At 30.1% G+C, this 2123-nt stretch overlaps 1 protein-coding gene across 1 annotated transcript in view; it reads left to right on the top strand.

The window, feature by feature from the left end:
* Window positions 1-6: 6 nt before the first annotated feature.
* LOC108626486 (AP-3 complex subunit sigma-2 or) overlaps window positions 7-2123 on the top strand; it is a 3153-nt gene continuing 1036 nt past the window's right edge. The window contains exons 1-2 of the mRNA XM_018027179.2: window positions 7-242; window positions 315-698. Coding sequence (XP_017882668.1) covers window positions 174-242; window positions 315-698 — 453 coding nt within the window. The 5' untranslated portion in view covers window positions 7-173. The remainder of the gene's footprint in view (window positions 243-314; window positions 699-2123) is intronic.

Genomic DNA, 2123 nt, shown 5'->3' with positions numbered 1-2123 from the left:
GTTATGAACAGTTTGAGTATGTGGAATGAATCATTCGGTTACCTAAACTTTAAATTAGACAGTGTTAAATGATTGTTACTATAATAGAATATTGAAAGAAAATTGATTTGTATTTTTGTAATGTTCCTTCACACTTAATGTTTGAAGTTTATATTTCAAATTGAACATTAGTCATGATTAAGGCTATTTTAGTGTTTAACAATCATGGAAAACCTAGGCTTTCGAAGTTTTACCAATATTTCGTACGTATAACCATAAATAAAAGTTTTATGGGGTAATTTATTGTAAGAACCAACAGAATATATATTTTTTAGAATGAAGATATGCAACAGCAGATAATAAAAGAAACGTTTCAATTGGTTTCAAAGAGAGATGACAATGTCTGCAATTTTTTAGAAGGTGGAAGTTTAATTGGTGGATCCGATTACAAGCTGATTTATCGACACTATGCTACATTATATTTTGTATTCTGCGTTGACAGTTCAGAGTCAGAATTAGGAATATTGGATTTAATACAAGTGTTTGTTGAAACGTTGGATAAATGTTTTGAAAATGTATGTGAACTTGATCTTATCTTTCATGTAGATAAGGTTCATTACATACTAAATGAATTAGTAATGGGTGGAATGGTCTTGGAGACGAATATGACTGAAATACTTACACGAATTGAGGATCAGAATAAATTGGAAAAACAAGAGGTAAGTAGTATTTTGTAATTAAGATAAAACAAGTTGATATGTGTTGTATGTTTAAGCTTTGGTTATATAATTCATCTGAAATCTGTTTCATGATATAGCAGTGCACTGTGATCAAGTTTAACTCGCTAAATCACAGTTGTGGTTACTAATTTGTTAGCAAATCAGTAACTTGTTGGGCCCAAATCAGTTTCAGTTTCTCAAAAGTTGACAGCCATAGAGCAATAATATTTTTATCAAACAACATTAACAATATTTTCGCAATAAATGTGGGCTTGAACAAGTTAAAAGTCTGCTGCTGTTTGTTCATTAGCTGTGTATGCTTTGGAATGTTTCGTAAAGCGAATTCATATGGTGATAGGACTGATTGAGCTAACATCACTTTTAGGGAACTTACAATTCAGGACGATCTTGTTCACCTCGTCCGTTTGTCCTTCTGGGGCCCCTTCCCTAAGTAAATCGGCAGTAAAAAAAATTCAAATCATTCTGTACACACTCGTTCCTTTATATAATTTATTTTTGATCTCTTTTACCAAGCATCTCAAGACATACAGTTACACTAATAAATATTCGTACATTACAGTATTTGCAAACTTATCCCTTTATATATTTAATTACAATACATTTATCAAATTTATTGTTATTCAGTAGATTAATACACTTAATTTGCTATACACAATTAAGTAAATAAATTCTATATTTTTTATTGATTATAGATGTCTAATTATAATCAAAACTAAGCACACTTGCCATGTTCACAGTAATATTCAGATATTAGATATATCTTGCAGATTTTATTCTCCTTAAGGAATTGATAAAGTAACTCTTTTTAATGTTTTGTGCACATAACGTTAGTAGTCGTTCGAAGAGTCAATTTACCTTAGATTTCGCTAGGAATATACTGCGATAATCACTCGAAATGGCAAAAGTAACTCGTTCGATGTTCAACAGTTAATCATTTATTACAGAGAAAAAGTTATTGAGTAATTTGTAATTTGTTAAATATAAGTAAAAATGTTGTCGCTGATATAATAAAATGATATAGGATCAAATTAATCCCGCAAAAAGGAGGACAACCATTATTTAATTCACGCGAAAAGTCTAAAATTACATGAAAAGTACAAGTAGGTCCCGAATTAGGTGCACCAAAAGTAACTGTACAATTCTGTGAGGACATTGAAAAAAAGTTTGTGTTAGTTCAGTTCACTCGAGTGTTGTACGATGTTGAATATTTTAGGGTTTGGGTTATTTATTAAGGTAGTCTGAAAGAAATCGTTCATAAATGAAATAAGTCTGAAGAAACGATTAACGTTTGTATAGAAATTTGTTTATGAAGAATAAGAGTGATCGTAAGAGGAAAGAAGTACATTCATCCGTTCAACTAGAATAAATTCGATAAATGCATTATAATTAACATTATAAAACGAT

Source organism: Ceratina calcarata, unplaced genomic scaffold, assembly GCF_001652005.2.
Source record: "Ceratina calcarata isolate Rehan_Ccalc_2016 unplaced genomic scaffold, ASM165200v1 scaffold402.2, whole genome shotgun sequence".
Classification (NCBI taxonomy): domain Eukaryota; kingdom Metazoa; phylum Arthropoda; class Insecta; order Hymenoptera; family Apidae; genus Ceratina; species Ceratina calcarata.
Note: the sequence above shows the minus strand (reverse complement) of the source record. Positions and strands in the feature narration are given on the sequence as shown.